This window comes from Cetorhinus maximus, chromosome 6, assembly GCF_964194155.1.
Source record: "Cetorhinus maximus chromosome 6, sCetMax3.hap1.1, whole genome shotgun sequence".
NCBI classification, from domain to species: Eukaryota; Metazoa; Chordata; class Chondrichthyes; order Lamniformes; family Cetorhinidae; genus Cetorhinus; species Cetorhinus maximus.
In genome coordinates, this window is record NC_135884.1 from 97,063,327 (window position 1) to 97,080,888 (window position 17,562).

The 17,562-nt window shown below is 43.3% G+C and overlaps 1 protein-coding gene across 2 annotated transcripts in view; it reads left to right on the forward strand.

Moving 5' to 3' along the window:
• Positions 1-17,562, forward strand: part of cpne2 (copine II) — a 269,036-nt gene that overhangs the window by 96,796 nt on the left and 154,678 nt on the right. For both annotated transcript variants that reach the window (XM_078544157.1, XM_078544158.1), the window contains exons 9-10: positions 10,798-10,884; positions 11,154-11,213. In XM_078544157.1, the coding sequence (XP_078400283.1) occupies positions 10,798-10,884; positions 11,154-11,213 (147 nt within the window). The remainder of the gene's footprint in view (positions 1-10,797; positions 10,885-11,153; positions 11,214-17,562) is intronic.

Sequence of the window (17,562 nt, forward strand, 5' to 3'; positions counted from 1 at the left end):
TTGTATTTACCCTATTAAATCCTTTTTATTGTAACCACCATGACTAAGATCACCCTTCAGCTATCGAAACTCAAACAATAAAAAGAACGGACTTATGCAAACTATTTTCATAATTTAACCCTTTTAGCTCTGGTGTCACTGCAATCCCTCCAAGGCTAATATATCCTTCCTGAGGGTCAGTGTCCAGAACGAAACACACAACTCCAGGTGGGGTCTGACCAAGGCTCTGGTACAGCTGAAACATCATATCCTCACTTTTGTATTGTAGCCCATTTGAGGTTAAGGCCAACAATCCATTAGTCTTTTTGATAACCGTTTGTCCTGTTCACTCGCGTTCACTGACTAGTGTACTCGCTCACTCAAATTCCTTTGCTCCTTTACAGCTGCTAGTCTCTCATTACTAAGAAAGTACACTGATTTATCATTCTAAATTTGCTACCTACACCACTGTCACTAAGAGCTGTTTCAAGGAACAATTCAGTTTGGCACATACGAGGAAACTGAGCTTCTTGAAAGCAGCTTTAGAATATAAATATTGATCTGGAATGTTTACTGCTAGCTTAGTGTTGAGTTCCTTTCTCCAAAAAACACAAGCAACATCTAAAAACAGGCCTACGTTTAAAGTTGCTTGTTCCATTTGACAGTGCCAGATAGTTCTGTAATGGTATTTGCTTAGCATGCTTGTAGGACTTCCCTAATGACAACTAGTTCTTGCTGTTGTGAAGGGTGGCAAAAACCATCCACCTACATTGACCTGGATCCATCCTTATTAGTTTTCTCACAGTGTGGGCTGCCATGATATTTCCATGTTAACCTTGGAGAGGACAATAATCATCAATAAAGCCAGAAATGTCCTTAGAGCAGTTCCTTTTCCAAGTCTGCACTCCTCTAATTCTGGCCCCTTTTTTGTTCCCGATTTAAATCACTCCACAGTTGGTGGCCATACCTTCAGTTGCCTAGGCCCTAAGACCTGGAATTGCCTCTCTACACCTCTCACCTCTCACCTCTGTGCCTCGCTTTTCTCCTTTACATCGCTCCTTGAAACCTACCATTTTAAACCAAGGGTTTGGTCATCTGACCTAATAATTTATGTGCCTCAATGTCGTACTTTCTTTGATAACGCTCCTGTGAAGTGCCTTGGGTCGTTAAAGGTGCTATATAATTTTAAGTTGTTGTTATCAGAGTCCTGATTGATGGAGATTGTTGGTAGTGAGTGATGGGAGTGTGATGCATTAAGCAGTGTCTGCGGCTGGGGTATGACCATTTGTGGATGAATTCACTAACGTTGACCACTCTTATCAACTCATTGAACTTTGGCGTTGCTTAAAAAATGCATGTCTGAGCCTATACTGGTACTCTGCAAAGTGTTCTGATGAGTGCAAGATAAAAAGCTTTGACATGTCTCTTTTTTTCTGCAATACCCAAGTTCTGTACTACCAAACAACTATCGTCGAACCTTATGCGACACGGCATCTAGGTCCCTGGGGCATTAACCACAGTCACAGTTATCTGGTCCCACCGCAGTCTGAGCATTTGTCTGAAAAAGCCCCCCCACCTCCAACCTCCTGTGGATACAACACTTCGCTCCTCCTACACACTTTCTCTGCCAAGGACAAGAGGACAGCATCAGGATATCTTGGAGCCCACTCTTATCCATGTTATGCCATTAATCAATCTTTTTCCACGTCAAACTGACTTGTACAAAGACTTCCACCACCTGCTCCAGCCAAGATGCACATCCCCGTTAAGAAGGACAGTTTGGCTTTAAGAAGGACAGGCTGGCATTAAGTAGCGCAGGCTGGCTTTAACTCAGACAAAAGCAAATACAGTGCAGCAAATGCTGAAAATTGGAAATAAAAACAGGAAATGCTGGAAATACTCAGCAGGTCTTTCTCCAAAAAACACAAGCAACATCTAAACAGTGGCCTGCATTTTAAGTTGCTTGTTCCATTTGACAGTGCCAGATAGTTTTGTAATGGTGTTCACTTAGCATGCTTGCAGGACTTCCTCAACGACAACTAGTTCTTGCTGTTGTGAAGGGTGGCAAAAACCGTCCACCTAATTTGACCTGGATCCATCCTTATTAGTTTTCTCACAGTGTGGGCTGCCATGATATTTCCATATTAACCTTGTTCAGTTTGGATGAAAGATCATTGACCTGAATCTGCTTCTCTCTCCACAGCTGCTGCCTGACCTGCTGAGTATTTCGAGCATTTTCTAGTTTTAATTCGTGCTAGCCTCTCACAATTATTGGCCTCCTTGCTGAGGCATACAGCTACTCAAAATCCAGATTAGCTCTGGCTGACGTCACGGTCATGAGTTTACAGCCTCAAATTGTTCTGCTGCCTGTGTCACATTGCATGGGGTTGGTGGAATCGTGCATCATGTGTCCCGCACCCATTTTCAGAGACTGTCTAATTTAGCCCCATCTAGCTCTTTTATGTTGGAGTTCAGGAAAGGACTGAATCATAAAATCAAAGTTTTATATTGTTATTTTTCTAGCAGCTGGGAGCAAGAGTAAAAATTTAATAAAATGAAACTAAAAGACCACCCACTCAAGACTGAACTGTGCGGGATCTTGACATCCTGTTTTACCCTTAGCTAAGTTTCAAATCCTATATTCTACCCATTTCCATGTATGCAACATTGTCCAACTCCACCCTTACCTCAGCCCCATTACCACTGAAACCCTTAGCCATAGTTTTGGTACCTCCATGCTCTTATTAATTCCAGTATCCACCTTACTATCCTCAACCCTCCACCCCCTATCCCCACAAACTCCAACTTGTCCAAAAGACACCCCCACATTCTGTTCTATACAAAGCCCCACCTACGCATTGCTATGCTATATTATCTAACCAACACTGGATTCCTGTCTTTAGGCATATTGTACTAAAATTTTTTCTTGGCTCCACATCCCTGTAAGACCTTGCCCTGCCCTTTCTCTACAACCTTCTTGCATCCTCTTTCCTCACTCAGCATTCCTCAGTCTTTTGACTCAGTTCTTTTGCATTTGATCTCATTCCACACCTCACCCTGGATGGCAGGGCCTTCTGCCCTATCTCTGAAACTCCCTGCTTAAGCTCCTCTGTTCTCCTCTGCTCCACTTCTGTCTCCCTCTTTCAAAACGTCCTTAATCCCTTCCTCAATGTCTTTCCATGCCTGTTTGTATTTATGAAGCATGTTGTGACATTTTTAGATTAAGGGCGTTGCTTAAGTGCAAGTGGTTGTTCAATTATAGTACTGTGCAGCTAAAACAACTACTAATTAAAACTTCTGAGAGTAGGATCCTTAAAGGTGTCCACCTCACCATTTTGAAGGATTACAGATGGGAATGGAATAGATTTCAGTTCTTGTTTTGGGAAGAAAATTTTCTTTATTAATGATCCAGTGAAATCATTGAAATAGAATGACTCCTAGTTGTGAGAAACTGGAAGAAGACCACCATATCTCAAAGGAATCTGTTCAAACCTTAAAATAGACCTGTATGGTTGGAAAGGTTGATACTTCAGTGCGTTCCATCTGAAGGAGGTGTTTGCATTTGTGCAGAGGTAATAATTACACATGAATGAGTTATTGCTTTGTGCTTCTCAAAGGATGAATGAAGTGTTCAGTGGAGCTGAGGTTTGGACACCTGGAATTTTAAGGTGATGTTATTGCTTTACTTTGGCAGTGACTCAAGTCTGTCACAAAATTAATTTCAAAGTACTTTATTGTGCAAAGCCTTTAACCCTTTGCATGTCTCACATTAAAGATTGTAGTTATGTTCTTTATTGTAGATGTCTACCTGCCTTCCTCACATAATCACTTGAAGTGACTCAGGAAGTGGTGGGTTGCATAGATAAAATATAGAGCTTCTGATTTCCCCGACTGCTTTCAATTACTCGAGGGATCCGGAGAGGAATTTTCCAGTGTATTTTTGCTCATATTTTTGCCTCCCCCAAGAGATTACACGGCCGATGAGGGGTAGGAAATTTCTAGTCATGATGCTCCAGACATCATGAATGTGGGGCAGGCTTGGATGACCAGCTGATCTATTCCTGCTTGTTAATTTTGTGTATTCATATCTTTGTGTTACAAGACCGTCTTCATTTGTCTATTTTAGTGGTAATTATTAATGATATACAATTCAATATAACATTTCCAGTCAATTGATATAAACTTCACTATTCCTCCCACATAGCACACTCTTATTAAGCAATAAGGCATAATTTCAATATTCCTAAATCTTTAAATTTATATTCTATAACCATGTTTCTTCCATCGAGGTGTTTTGGTTTACAGCCCATATTATAAATATTCATTCTCACTGAACGTTGTTGAAGAGCAATTCTTTCCAGGTGTGATTCATTCATAGATACAATCATTCATTGTTGGCTACTTGGCAAGGTCTAGAAAGAGTACTTGGCAGCATTTAATTCTGCCAGACTTGCTGAGGGATCCAATTGGCTCAGGAGCACAATTATATGTTTCGCACTGTTGACAAAATCTGTTCTTTCAGGCCAAGATTAAATACCAGTTAGAACTCTGTCTCCACCATCCGTTTGTCATGCCTGTAAATTTGGACAACCTAGCAGAATACAGTTGTTAGTATTTAAGTCTCTGCGCTTCCATCTTTGGGGGAGATGGTGGCATAGTGGTAGTGTCACTAGGCTGGTAATCTAGAGGCTCAGGCTAATGCTCTGGAGATGTGGGTTTGAATTCCACCATGGCAGCTGGTGGAATTTGAATTCAATTAATAAATCTGGAATTGAAAGCTAGTCTTAGTACTGGTGACCATGAAACTATCATTGATTGTCATAAAAACCCATCTGGTTCACTAATGCCCTTTAGGGAAGGAAATCTGCTGTCCTTACCAGATCTGGCCTACATGTGACTCCAGACCCATGGAAAATGTGGCTGACTTTTAACTGCCCTCTGAAATGGCCTAGCAAGTTGTTCAGTTCAAGGGTGATTAGGGATGGGCAACAGATCGCCTTGCCAGCGATGCCCACATCCCATGAAAGAATAAATTTTAAAAAGCATGTACCTTCACTTATCCGATTCACCAACGTGCACCCTGTGAACTATCTTTAATTCAATTAATTTGAATCAGCCATTTGTGCCGGCATTATTGTACATTTGCCTTCACATATCTATCATTATCCCCGGTTGATCGCTCCAGCTTCTTTTCCCAGGCTTTTCTTACGAACGTAAACTAAAACACCAAACACTGTTTGCTTCCTTCGTAAAATTTCACCTTTACATTGCTTGATAGCAAGACAAATAGCCTGTTAAATGGTTTCTACAATCAGAACATAATGTAAAAACAGAAAATACTAGACTCACTGAGCAGGTCAGACAACATTTATGGAGAGGGAAACAGGGTTAATGTTTCAACTCGATGTTTGGAAGATGTTGGACACTAACAGCCTTCAAGCAAATGGGGTCAGGGATAAAGCTAGGACTGGTGAATGGGGATGGAAGAAAAAACAAACGGAATGGCCTGTGATAAAGTCAGGATGGTTGAATGACAAAAGGAACGATGATGTGAGGTAAAAGTGCAAATGGGACAGGTGATGAAACAAAGAATGGTGTCTTGCATCATAAGCGAGTTTGAAGTGTACTCATGTATTTCAGCTCAGCAGCCTGTGACAGCTACATCTCCTGATATAGATATTAATGTATCAAGATTTTCTTCGATGCTGGAATGTGATGGATTTCCCCAATCATCACATAGTTATCCTGTGGCCTCACCTCTCATTTTCCATTTCCAAGTTTGGACCAATTGTTGGATGCAGCTGGACAAAACTAGGAGCTGTTTATTGAGGCAACACAAAGCAAGTTTTAAAAATATGAAAGACATCCAGTTATACAGCACTTCTGATGACCTTGGGACATTCCAAAGTATTTTACTGACGTAAGTTAGAAAGGTAGTCATTATTGTAATGTATGAAACATGGCTGCCAATTTGTGCAGTGAGCTCCCACAAGCAGCAATGTGGAACTGACCAGATAATCTGCTTTTTGTGATGCCAAGGATAATTCCTTTTTCTCTTCTTTGAAACACTGCAATGGTTTCTTTTACATCTGCCTGAGAAGCCAGACAGGATCTCAACTTAACATCTCATCTGAAAGCTGGCACCTTCGACAATGTAGCATCCCCTCAGTACTGAATTGAAGTGTCAGTCTTGATTTTTTTTTATCCTTTACGGGATGTGGGCGTCGCTGGCTAGGCCAGTATTTATTGCCCATCCGTAAATGAGAACTTGGTGGTGAGCTGCCTTCTTGAACCGCTGCAGTGCACGTGGTGTAGGTACATCCACACTGCTGTTAGGGAGGGAGTTCCAGGATTTTAACTCAGCAACAGTGAAGGAACAGTGATGTATTTTCAAGTCAGGATGGTGAGTGGCTTGGAGGGGAACTTCCAGGTGGTGGTGTTCCCATGTGTCTGCTGCCCTTGTCCTTATAGATGGTAGCGGTCATGGGTTTGGAAGGTGCTGCCTAAGGAGTCTTGGTGAGTTGCTGCAGTGCATCTTGTAGGTGGTACACACTGCTGGCACTGTTCATCGGTGGTGGAGGGAGTGAATGTTTGTGGATAGGGTGCCAATCAAATGAGCTGCTTTGTCCTGCATGGTATCAAGCTTCTTGAGTGTTGTTGGAGCTGCACTCATCCAGGTAAGTGAAAAATATTCCATCACACTGCTGACTTGTGCCTTGTAGATGGTGGGCAGGCTTTGGGGAGTCAGGAGGTGAGTTATTTGCCACAGGATTCCTAGTCTCTGACCTGCTCTTGTAGCCACAATATTTATATGGCTAGTCCAGTTCAGTTTCTTGTCAATGGTAACCCCAAGGATGTTGATAGTGGGGAATTCAGTGATGGTAATGCCATTGAATGTCAAGGGGTGATAGTAAGATTCTCTCTTGTTGGAGATGGTCATTGCCTGGCACTTGTATTGTCCAGGTCTTGCTGCATTTGGACATGGACTGCCTCTCAGTATCTGAGGAGTCGCGAATGGTGATGAACATTGTGCAATCATCAGCAAACATCCCCACTTCTGACCTTATGATGGAAGGAAGGTCATTGATGAAGCAGCTGAAGATGGTTGGGCCTAGGACACTACCCTGAGGAACTCCTTCAGTGATGTCCTGGAGCTGAGATGACTGACCTCCAACAACCACAACCATCTTCCTTTGTGCTAGGTCTGACTCCAACCAGCAGAGAGTTTACCGCCTGATTCCCATTGACTCCAGTTTTGCTAGGGTGCCTTGATGCCACACTCAGTCAAATGCTGCTTTGATGTCAAGGGCAGTCACTCACCTCACCTTGGGAGTTCAGCTCTTTTGTCCATGTTTAAACCAAGGCTTTAATGAGGTCAAGAGCTGAGTGGCCCTGATGGAACCCAAACTGGACATCAGTGAGCAGGTTATTGCTAAGCAAGTGCTGCTTGACAGCACTGTTGATGACCGCTTCCATCACTTTACTGATGATCAAGAGTAGACTGATGGGGCGGTAATTTACCGGGTTGAATTTTTCCTGCTTTTTGTGTACAGGACATACCTGGGCAATTTTCCACATAGCCGGGTAGATGCCAGTGTTGCAGCTGTACTGCAACAGCTTGGCCGGGGGCGTAGCAAGTTCTGGAGCACAAGTCTTCAGTACTGTTGCCGGAATAATGTCAGGGCCCCTAGACTTTGCACTATCCGGTGCCTTCAGCCATTTCTTGGTATCGTGGAGTGAATTGAATTGGCTGAAGACTGGCATCTGTAATGCTGGGTCCTCTGGAGGAAACCAAGTTGGATCATCCACTTGGCACTTCTGGCTGAAGGTTGTTGTGAATGCTTTAGCCTTATCTTTTGCACTAATGTGCTGGGCTCCCCCTTCAGTGAGGATGGGATATTGTGGAGCCTCCACCTTCATTGAATTGTCTAATTGTCCACCACCATTCACAACTGGATGTGGCAGGACTGCAGAACTTAGATCTGATCTGTTGGTTGTGGAATTGCTTAGCTCTGTCTATCAGTTGCTGCTTATGCTGTTTGGTACACAAGAAGGCCTGTGTTGTAGCTTCACCAGGCTGACACCTGACTTTCAGGTATGCCTGGGGTTGCTCCTGGCATGTCCTCCTGCACTCTTCATTGAACCAGGGTTGATCCCCTGGCTTGATGGTAATGGTAGAGTGGGGGATATGCCGAGCCATGAGGTTACAGATTATGGTCGAGTACAATTCTGCTTTTGCTGATGGCCCACAGTGCCTCATGGATGCCCAGTCTTGTGTTGCTAGATCTGTTTGAAATTTATCCCACTTAGCACAGTGGTAATGCCACACAACATAATGGAGGGTATCCTAAATGTGAAGGTGGGATTTCAGCTTCACAAAGACTGTGCGGCGGTCACTCCTACCGATACTGTCATGGACAGATGCATCTGCGGTAAGCATGTTGGTGAGGATGAGGTCAAGTATGTTTTTCTTCTTGGTTCCCTCACCACCTACCACAGACCCAGTTAAGCAGCCAAATCCTTTAGGACTCAGCCAGTAGTGGTACTACCGAGCCACTCTTGGTGATGGACATTGAAGTCCCCCACCCAGAGTACATTCCGTGGCCTTGCCACCCTTGGTGCTTCCTCCAAGTGGTGTTCAACATGGAGGAGCACTGATTCATCAGCTGAGAGGGACCGTGGTAATCAACAGGAGGTTCTCTTGTCCATGTTTGGCCTTTTGACCAGATGCCATGAGAATTCATGGGGGCTTGAGTCAATGTTGAGGACTCCCAGGGCAATTTCCTCCTGACTGTATACCACTGTGCCATATTTTTATCTGCCATGGTGGAATTCAAACCCAGATCACTACCAGTCCACTGACAATACCACTACACCATAGCTGGAGTGGGACTTAAACCTGCAAACTTCTGAATCTGAGGCAAGAGTGCTATGAACTGAGTCACCAATGCTGGAAGCAGCCTGAGAATTAGGCGCTGTTCAGCCTGATTCTATGGGCTTTATTTTGCATGCAGTCAAATGAGGCCATCTGAATCAAAATGATATTTAAAACTAGAAACACAACATCCATAACAGACTCTTTGACAACTGTAAAGAGAGGGGGAGAGACAGGTTAGTCCTTCATCAGTAGCCAGTCCTCCATATCTGATAGATAAATCAACCCTTTAATGTAACTGAACCAATAGAAGAGATGTTGAGAACTAAGAGGCAGAATGCCCAAGCTGGATTTTTATTGAAAAGCTGGATAGAAGCGAAAACAGTTGGAGATCATAAAAATTAAGTAATTAAAATAATAAAAGGTCACATAGGGCAATGAAATACAAATAGAAAATGGAATGATTTATCAGGAACACCAGCATCTGAAAAGAGAAAGCACAGTGCTCATTCATATGGATTCATATTTGCAATACCAACCCAACTGCCAACTCACTTCCACCAGATGCCAATGCCTTCCACCCCACCCTTACCTGTTCTATTCCGAACTACCCCAGCCTCTGATTACATGGGAGAAAGTCAAGTTTATTAAAGTTGATGGTCACTATAAGGTGCACAGGAGAAAGGTGAGTTATTGTTCTGAAGCCAGTGCTAAGCTTGGTTGGAGAAAATGGTTTGGTAGGTTAAAGGTGGAAAGGTCAGTTTGTGAATGGTAGTGGAGAGTTCAAGCCATGTGGCATAGGGAGGGCTGTGTTCTCGTTGGTAATGAATGGAGATGTTTAGCAATATAGTTTTCTAATCCACATCTGGTCACTCCAGAGGAGAGTGCACTATGAGCAGTGAAATAATATTTTGTTCCCAGCCTTAAAATAATCGCAGACTGCTTGTTGCAGAAGTTGCATAGCGCTGAGTCTGTTTACACCATAGCCATCCACAGAACTGAAGCTACATCCTTCACCTCACATCATCGCAAAGCCATAAACATTTGTAGGACAGGAGGAGGTCTTTTGGCTCATTGTGTCTATGCTGGTTCTGTGCGAGCAAGCCCAAACTAATCCCAATGTCCTGCATGCTCTCCATAGCCCTGTATCTTCCTCTACTTCAAATATTTAACCTATTTTCCCTTTAAAAGATGCAATTGTCTCTGCCTTAGCTACTCCCCGTGGCAAAGTGTTCTCTGCTCCGAAAGCCTTCTGTGTAAAGAACCTCTCTCCTACTGGCCAATTTAAATTGATGACTCCTTATTGATGACTCACCCCAATCAGAGGAAATAGTTTTTACCTGTTCACTGAATCAAAATTCTTTGTCATTTCTCCTTCAAGCTTTCTTTACTCAAATGGATGTACTGTCCATGTAACTATGGTCTCATCCCTGGCATCATTCTGCACTCTACCCTCTCTGTGACTTTAATGTCCTTTTTCAATGGGGCAACCACATTATGCGCAGTAATCCTATGGACTAGCCTTTTTTTAAAAATTAATTTAGTTATTTACTCTTAAACACACAGAGAAGAATAAAACTGCTACCAGCTCACTGTAACTATTCTGCTGCCGTGTTCCTGTAATCTTACCTTCTGTTTTTAATCCCTCCCTGTTTTCTCTTCTAATGGGATGAGATGTTGTAGGCCACAGATTTCCATGACTACCATCTGTTTGCTGTCTCCGATCAGCTGACAGGAGATGCATCTTGTATAATGGGGGGAGGGTGGCACCCTCTGGATTCCAGTGACACAAGTATTGAAATGAATGTGCCACCTAATTCTTTATGTGACCTGTTCTTGTTAAAACAAAATCCATTATTTCCAGTTTGAAAAAGAATGACACCAAAATGTGCTTTTAGGAGGTAAATCTTCAAATCTTTCTAAAGAGACTCTCCTCCTCACAGGTCGAATTTGAATGTATTAATTCCAAGAAACAAAAGAAGAAAAAGAACTATAAGAATTCTGGAATAATTGTCGTTAAATCCTGCAAGGTAAAGGTTTTATGTCATTAAAATGCAGACCTTTTGTTAAAAATCTAATTGCATGAGAAGGTTAGCAACTAACCGTCTATTTTAATAAGATTTGAACAGCTTTTAGCACACTAATTATGTAAATGATATGTGAAGATTGCCTCAAATAGTGTGACCTGTGATTATAATAATGTGTAAATTAACTCATTATATGTACAGCTGATAAATTATTTTAAGATATGTAAACAGGGCCAAACAAATGCTTACAGTTGCGACTTCATTTGCTTCAGGTAACCAGAGATTATTCCTTCTTGGATTATATTCTTGGTGGTTGCCAGTTGATGTTCACTGTAAGTACAAGTTTCACAATCTTCCTTGCCATTCCCTTGTGATTTGTTTTTGTCAATTGATGGATAGTGTGTGGCACCATAGTGGTAATGTCACTGGATGAGTGATCCTGAGGCCCAGGCTAATGCTTTGAGGGTATGGGTTCAAATCCTACCATGGCAGCTGGTGGAATTTAAATTCACTTAACAAATCTGGAATATGAAGCTAGTCTCAGTAATAGTGACAACGAAGCTATCATTGATTGTTGTAAAAACTTATGTTTTTTTGTCAATGGATAGACAATTAGAGGCAAACATGTGTATGTTGACCTCAGTCAAATCTGGTGATGATCTTCAATGAGCCAAAAAGCAGTGATTTGCTGTTACAGACCACAAGCTGTGAGGTTGCACCTTCATTACTGAATTCAGCTTGGCCCTTGGACTATTTGACTTTGCTACTTTGATTATTGAGCAAATAAAGGGTCTATAAGGTTGTATCTTCAAAATTGACTAACTGGGAGTCACCTGAGGGAGAGATGGTGGTGTAGTTGTGTAGTGATATTGTAACTGGCTTGGTAATAGAGAGACCCAGGCAAATCCTCTGGGGGCATGAATTCAAATCCCACCAAGGCAGCTGGTGGGATAAATCTAGAAGATAAAGCTGGTTTTAGTAATGGTGACCATGGCAGTATCATGCATTGTTGTAAAAACCCACCTGGTTTGCTAATGTCCTTTAGGAAAGGAAATCTGCCATCCTTACTTGGTCTGGCCAACATGTGACTCCAGATCCACAGAATTGTGATTGACCTTTAACTGCCCTCTGCGATGACCTAGCAAGCCACTGGGTTTAAGGGTAATTAGGGATGGGCAACAAATGATGGCCTTGCCAGCAACACCCACATTCCATGAAAAAATTTAAAAAAGACTCAGGTTACCAGATTGTCTGGTTGGACATACTCCTGGAGGTTTCATCACATGATCTCTTGGTTCCACTTGCCCCATAATTGGTCCTCTGAGAGGTCCATCCTTGCAAAGCAGCTCCTTTCCATACCAAGTGTCAAATGAACTGACACTTTATTACTCAATTGGACTATTCCTGACTGTCAGCCAAAAAACCAATTTTCCCATTTCCAGTAATGTTACAACACAAAAATGAAAGTGTTCGGGGAAGACAGAAGCGACATTTTTTTTTTAGCCACTATGATATTACTCCTGGGTCACTCACTGCAGGATCCTGGAGATTAATCTTTAATTCATGGAGACTCCAAGACAATCCTGAAGGATGGTGTTGCCTTAATTGTGCAGAAAATCCTAATTTAGACCCCCTCGGCCTGTAGCTTTAGAGCAGGCTTGTCCAACCTTTTCATGTTGTGGAGGGGGTGCTGTGGGGGTCACATTTTAATGTTTTTCTCACTCCAGGGGCCAGTGAGCAAATTTTGGCAAGATAAAGTTTGACGCAACATTAAACATTCATTTTTTAACAATCAATGTCAAGGCAATAGATTGATAATTTTCTAAAGAGTAATAAATAAAAATGACCTTTAAAAAGTGACAAGCAGCAGAGTTGATCAATAAAACTTTTTTTTGCTTTTTCATTTAAGAAACAAAGCGAGAGAGAGACAAACTAGCCCCAAGTCCTGGTCACCGGGGAAGGGGGATGGGACTGGGGCTGAGCTAAGGAGTTGGGTTTAACTAACCAGGACTTTGCATTCGCCTCTGGCGGCACACACTCCGAGCTGGCCCTGGCGGAATTCAGACGAAAGCAGGAGTCGGAAGCAGGTTGCATTTCAGCCAGGGCTTTCTTCCTATACTGGTCTGCTTAGTGGGTAGGTTTTGGGGAGGGAGAAGAAGGAGGGCAAGTGTGTGCGTGTGTCCGGCTCACTCACAGTCTCAGAGTCCTTGCTGTCACCCAGTCACTCACCCAGACTCACTCACTCACGCACACACTCACACAGACTCGTTCACTCACACAGACTCACCCTCTCACACAGACTCACTCACTCACCCACATAGACTCTCACTCACTCAGACTCACTCACTCACTCACTCACACAGGCTCATTCCCTCAGACAGACTCACTCGCTCACACAAGCTGACTCACTTGGATTTACTCACTCAGACTCACCCACTCATACGGACTCACTCACTCACGCAAATAGACTCACTCACTCACACACAGACTCACTCGCTCACACAGACTCACTCACACACTCTCTCACTCAGACTCACCCACTCACTCAGACTCATTCACTCGCTCAGACTCACACATGTTCATCCTCTCACATAGACTCACACCCACACCCACATAGATTCCACTCACTCAGACTCACTCATTCAGATTCACTTACTCAGACAGACAGACTCATTCACTTACAGAATCACTCACTGACACAGACTCACTCAGACTCACTCACTCACACAGACTCACTCACAGGAGTATGACTCTTCTTTGGGGGGGAGGGGCGATGCAGGCGGGTGCTATTGCTGCGACTCTGCTGATCCTCGTGGCCTGAAGAAGAGTAATATGGCTCGAAACGTTAGCTCTGTTTCTCTCTCCACAGATGCTGTCAGGCCTGCTGAGTTTTTCCAGCATTTTCTGTTTGTATATCAGATTTCCAGTATCCTCAGTATTTTGCTTTTATCCAAGTAGAACGCCGCTTTCATTCCCTGCCTTCGATCTCTGCTGGTTGCATGACACCGGTTAGTTGGTGGAAATGGGAGATTGCATCCAATTTAACAGGAAGTCACCCAAAGTGTTGTGATATGGAAGCTGAGCCATGTGCTTGCAGGGCCTGTTTCTTAATCAGGAGGGATTAACTGGTCTGAGTCTAGTCTCAATATCTATTTATACTCGTGGGAAGCATTCAGCAACAACTTGCAGTTATGTCAAGTACTTAGAAGTGGTAATGTGGCTCATGGGGTTTCACAGGAATGTAATCAGACAACAAACCTAACACTGAGCCAAAGAAATAGACGTTAGGACGGGTGGCCAAGCTTGGCCAAAATGGGGAGAGGTTTTAAGGAGTGCCTTAAGAAAGGAAAGAGGTGGGCAGAGGTTCATGGTGACTAAGGCACAGCCATCAAAAGCGGCGGCTTTGGAGCATTGTAAAGCTCGACTGAAGTTTCAGCTAAGGCTTAGGATCATAGAATCAAACAGCATAGAACCTGTGTGGCTCTTAGAATGAGTTATTTAAATAGCTCCACTCAATCTTATAAGGCAGAATTTTTAGCTCGGCATACGGGCGCGTGCCCAACCCGCCCAGGCTTAAAACACAGCATGATGACATCGGGCGAGCGTCCCAACGTCATCCCACGCTCGCGCGATATTTCGGTCGGCGGGGACTCACAAAAGTCGGAAGCGCGCCCGCCGACAATTAAGAGGGCAATGAAGCCCATTAAAGATCCAATTGACTCCGATTTTTCGTTGTCCGTCCAACCTTACAGCTGGCAGGCAGGCGAATCTGCTAGGCGAACTTTGCATTTTTGATGAAACCTTATCCAAGGGCGGGATGAGGTTTTCGTTATTAAATATATAAAAAAATTAAAATGTTTGGACAGAGTTTTCATCATCTGTTTGATCAGGTGACTGATTCTGATGCGTGGATTTTAAAATCTTTATTTGATGCTTTTAAATTCTTCAGCTCCCTGAGGCAGCTCTCTGCCTTCAGGGAGCTTTCATTCCCCGCTCCCCCGTGCCCACGCTTACGTCAGCGCCCGCCCTCCTCTCACCCCCCACCCCGGCAGCGCTGAATATTTCAGCACGTGTTTCACGCTGGCTGGCCTTTGATTGGCCAGCCAGTGTGAAATCACGGTGGACGGTCCAATCCCCAGCTGCTCCCGGGCCTGCCGATCGCACGCACCTGCCCAAGTAAAAATCCCATAGCGATGTTGCATGTGTGCAGCCTGTTTGTTTCTTGCATGATTACTGCATGCACCTGCGTGGCTTAGAGGAGACATGGATCCCACTCCAACTGCTTTTTCCTCATAGCTCTGCAATTTTTCCCTTTTCAGACATGTATTCAAATCCTTATATACTTGAATCTGCTTTCACCATCCTTTCAGGTGGCACATTCCAGATAATGACAACTAGCTGAGTTCAAAAAATTGCCTCCATCCCCCCTCTAGTTCTTTTGACTATTGTCTTAAAACGGTGTCCTCTGGTTGTTGGTCTGCCAACAGAAACACTTTCCAACTTGAGGTGGAGAGGGAAGATAAACTAGGTGAGGCAGGGAAAGCCCTGTCTGAGACATAATCGAATGACAAAATAATCAAATTATGGCAGGTTGAAAACCTGAAGGGCAGATTGTTAATAATGCTGTGAGTAAGTGGTAAATTTGGACTGACCCATGAAATGTAATCATTTGGTACATTTGCTAACAGTCTGTTCTATTGGACATGGCAATAAATTCTGCGGAACCTGCTAATTTCATCTGCAATCTGAATTAGAGGCTGAACTAAATGGAATTTGTACTGGAGCCAAATGACGGAATGTACCTTTCCTGTTCTAGACTACAAGCCAACTCTGGCTGTGCTTAGGTTTCTGGCCTCATTTCCTGGAGACTCGAAAATGCCTGATGTTTCATCTGTTGAACAGCGTGTCATGGGTCTGTTTGAAACGCTGAGCATGTCCATCAGAGTTAAATGTCTCGTCACCATCTTGGGAAAGAACCGCACGAAAAAAGAATAGCCATTTCCCTTCTTCAGACCAAATTGAACTGCATCCTGCAAAGAAAGAAAAAACTTGTTTTGATATAGCATCTTTCAGGACCTCCAGACATCAGACAATGCTTTCCAGTCAATAACATCCTGGTCTGCTTAGTGGGTAGGTTTTGGGGAGGGAGAAGAAGGAGGGCAAGTGTGTGTGTGTGTCCGGCTCACTCACAGTCTCAGAGTCCTTGCTGTCACCCAGTCACTCACCCAGACTCACTCACCCACATAGACTCTCACTCACTCAGACTCACTCACTCACTCACACAGGCTCATTCCCTCAGGCAGACTCACTCGCTCACACAAGCTGACTCACTTCGATTTACTCACTCGCTCAGACTCACTCACTCACACAGACTCATTCATTCAGACTGACTCACTTGGACTCACTCACTCACGCAAATAGACTCATTCACTCACACACAGACTCAATCACTCACACAGACTCACTCACAGGAGTGTGACTCTTCTTTGGGGGGGAGGAGCGAATATATAATCTATATTTTAAGGGGGATGTTTGAGATGCAACTCTAAATTCAGGAATCAGACCACCAGTTCTCGGGAGGTTTTTATATCAAACTACATGAGACAATTTATTAGTTTACACAAGTTATGGCTGCTTGGCTACAAATTCCTACTATCATAACTTTTAACAAATTCCCAAACTAATCTCCACTCAGGCAACAGCAACCCAGAGACTTTAAGCAGACACCAGGCAAAGCATTTTCACCTTACAAATTCAAAATGAGGTTCCTTTCACTTTGGTTCCTTTGCAGACACAGTGGTAGGCTTACAGGCTTGGGTCTTACATTGCCTCTGCCCTGCACACACAAGACTCTGCTATCTGTTATACCTAGCAAACCTCATTGAATTTAAGTTCTCATTGTATAACCAGCCCCTTTGAACTCCACCTCTTATAACATTAAACCCCTTTCAAAGTACCAATTTTATTAGTAATATAAACATTGCTTGGTCTCTGCTAGCTAGGTGCCAGATTTCACTCCTCCTCTTGAATGCTCTGTTCAACAAAATGCAAATGTACCTTTACTTCTCTGGTTCCATCTCAAAACTCATATACATCAAAGCACCCAGACTAGCTGGCTTTAATCCAATTAAGACACGCTCAAAGGCTAACCCTCTGTTTTTAAAAAAATAATTTCCATTAATGTTATATACATTAATAGCTTCATGACAGGGACATTGAGATGAGTGTGATGGAGCAGGGTGAACAGGGCTTATAATGAGATGTTAAAGCATTGAAATTAGGTTCCCAACATGTGTTGATGGGAAACGTGGCCTGCTATTGACAGTTAGAGCAGGCAATCGCAAACTGGTTTCATGATAGTGTGAAACTGATTTTTGGCCTTCTCGCCATATTGTCACCGCCCGCCATGATGCCCGATGCCATTGGAGCCGGAAAATTCCAGCCGTAACCATGAAATGTGGCCCACAGAACACTTTCCCAATAGGGCAGCTGGTGGAATTTAAATTCAATTAATTAAAATCTGGAATTGAAGGCTAGCCTCAGCAATGGTGACCATGAAACCGTCATCAATTGTTGTAAAAACCCATCTGGTTCACTAATCTCCTTTAGGGAAGGAAATCTGTTATCCTTACCCAGTCTGGCCTATATCTGACTCCAGAACCACAGCAATGTGGTTGACTC